The sequence below is a fragment of the Leptonychotes weddellii genome, unplaced genomic scaffold (genome assembly GCF_054177405.1).
Source record: "Leptonychotes weddellii isolate Sample4059 unplaced genomic scaffold, ASM5417740v2 HiC_scaffold_1918, whole genome shotgun sequence".
Lineage (NCBI taxonomy): Eukaryota > Metazoa > Chordata > Mammalia > Carnivora > Phocidae > Leptonychotes > Leptonychotes weddellii.
In genome coordinates this window covers 2,283-4,661 of record NW_027777229.1, presented here as the reverse complement: position 1 = coordinate 4,661, position 2,379 = coordinate 2,283, and the positions used below count along the sequence as shown (strand labels likewise).

The window sequence follows — 2,379 nt, the reverse complement described above, 5'->3', positions numbered from 1 at the left end:
GAGGTGGGGAAGAGGGAGATGGGAAAGGAGAGGAGGGCTGGGGCTGGGGCGGGGAGCATCGTGGGCAGGGTTCCGAGGAGCAGAGCAGGAGAGGAAGTGGGGGTTTTGGGAAAACAGGTAATGGGGTGTTGCCAGGGGACTGGGGCTCTCGGTCATCATTGGGTACCTGCTGTGTGTGCTGGGCTGAGCCCATGGCTGTGGGGAGACGCAAGACTCGGGGCTAGCTGGGGCTGCACACACGGACGCATGACAAGGGGAAGGCAGCCCACATCCTGAAGAAGTCAAGTCCACCTGGACGGCATGGGGGGAGGGTAGGGAGGCAGGGCTGGAGCCCCAGCTTGGGGCAAGAAGGGAGGATAACTGGGAAGCCCAGGAGGTGCTGAGGCCGGGGCCTGGGGGGCCTGGATCCGGAGGGGGCAGTGAGGGGGATGGTCAAGGAGGGCAACCCAGGCCTGGGGAGATGGAGGAGAAAGAGTAAAGTTGGCAGAGGCCTAGGGAGGGGGTGAGTATGGGGAGAGGAGTCTGAGAGAAGGGGCGAGCAGGAAGATTGAGGCCTGGGCCAGGCCTGGAGGACGAGGGCACCAGGGTCTTTAAGAGCCTCAGCAGGGTGGGCGTGGTGGCTGCCGGGGCAGCTGGACTCACCGGGGGTGACGGTGAGTCTGGTCCCCTGGAGGGACTGCCACACCTTTGTGCCGTCTCTTAGTGTTTCCACTTGGACCCGGCAAAAGTATATATGCTCATCCTCCTTCCGCAGGTTCGATATCTGCAGGGAGCCAAACTTCTGACCCTTTGGCAAGCTCAGGAAGATGCGGTTCTTGTACTTCTCATGGATGAAAGTCTGAGTACTGTTGTAGATGGTCTCCCCATGGAAGTGTTTCCATCTCAAGGCTATACTCACTCTGGGATCATTGGCTAACTCCCAGCAGTAATAGAAGGAGAAATTGATATGGACGGAGCCACCCACGGGGGCTGAGAGGTGAGCTGGTTGCTCGATCCAATAGTCAGGATTTAAATCACATTCTTCTGAGCTGCCTGCAGGACGGGGGAGAGGAGAGACTTTGAAGCCACTGGGAGAGATGAAGAAGATAACCCCAGACCTTCTGACACCCTCACCACGGGCAGTAGTGTGACAGATGGTAGGACCGGCTCTCTGGCCTGGGTGTCCCCCTCGCCAGACTTGGGGTAGGGAGGAGGGTGAAGGGTTGGGGCTGACTAGCACTATGGGACGAGCCCGTCGCTTGCTGGGGCTGGGAGGCCTGGCCAGCTACCCCGGCAGACCCCTTCTCCAGCTGCCCAGCCTCAGCCCTTCCTGGGGACTTGCTGGGGCTCGGGGCAGAGCCAGGGTGTCCCAGACACTCACCAGCCTGCAGACATGTCGGCAACAGCAGCAGAGACAGCAGCAGGGACAGACCCATTGCCTCACTCTCTTCCCAGGGGAGGAGAAGACAAGCAGCTCTGTCAAGGCCAGGGGAGGCCCTAGGGGGTGCCTCCTTGGGGAGTCAAGAGGCACCTGGAGAGCGTGGATCAGGCCCCTTCAGAGGAGCAAGGGAGGGTGAGAGCCTTCCCCAAACTCACCAGCACCCAGAGTAACCAGCACTTCCTTTATCAATCTGGTTTCTTCTTTTCCCATATTGCAAAAGTGCTTCTTTGTGGTCAGAGCTCAGAGAGCCACGACAGAGGCCCCCAGCCTCTATCTTCATGCTGAGGACCATGGTTCTGACCTTGGCCATGTGTGGCCTCTCCTTTCTGCCTGGACTCCTGACCACTGCCAGCACCTCTACCTCCTTAGGAGTCAGTGTTTGTCTCTCTAGCTCTCCTTTTCATTGGCTCTCTGAGGGTCTCCTGGCCTCTGTCTGTCCTTCCAGGTGAAGGGGCGGCAGCAGGACCCGCTCCAGCTCTTGCAGCAAGAAGGCAGGCAGCCATGAGTCTCTGCCCAGCTACAGCCCCCTAGAGAGGAGGAGGAGGGATCCACTGGTGGTCAGATGCCCTCGACCTCCAGCCCCAGCACCAGGGACTCCTAGCTTGCTCTTGGTCCTTCTCCCTCCCGGCAGGGGCTCCCCTTCAGCAGCCCCCGGCAGTCCTGTGCAGGACCCAGGCCTTCCAGGCCCCTTCCCCGCCCTGATCAGCTCCTTTTGTGGGGTCTCACACCCTCCCTGGGGTTAAGAGGTGAGGGTGGGCCTTCTGAAGGTCACGCCTTGACCCCCAAGATGCAAGACTGGATCTGCAGGTCCTTCTGTCCCCCACTCTAGATGAGGAGACCAAGGCTCAGAGAAGCCCTGCCCCAGGTCGAATGACTCTCAAGTGATAGGTCTAAGACTCAAACTCCAGCCTCACTGAGTCCACAAAGCATTCGGTTCCTTCTGGATGCTTCCGCCTGGT

General features: G+C 59.9%; 1 protein-coding gene across 2 annotated transcripts in view; it reads right to left on the bottom strand.

Moving 5' to 3' along the window:
• Window positions 1-2,086, bottom strand: part of LOC115941108 (paired immunoglobulin-like type 2 receptor beta) — an 11,160-nt gene extending 9,074 nt beyond the window's left edge. The window contains exons 1-2 of one of the 2 annotated variants that reach the window (XM_081810161.1): window positions 1,361-2,086; window positions 643-1,032 (exon numbers count right to left, since the gene is read on the bottom strand). In XM_081810161.1, coding sequence (XP_081666287.1) covers window positions 643-1,032; window positions 1,361-1,415 — 445 coding nt within the window. In that variant the 5' untranslated portion in view covers window positions 1,416-2,086. The remainder of the gene's footprint in view (window positions 1-642; window positions 1,033-1,360) is intronic. The other variant, XM_081810160.1, reaches the window with a different exon arrangement.
• Window positions 2,087-2,379: the final 293 nt, after the last annotated feature.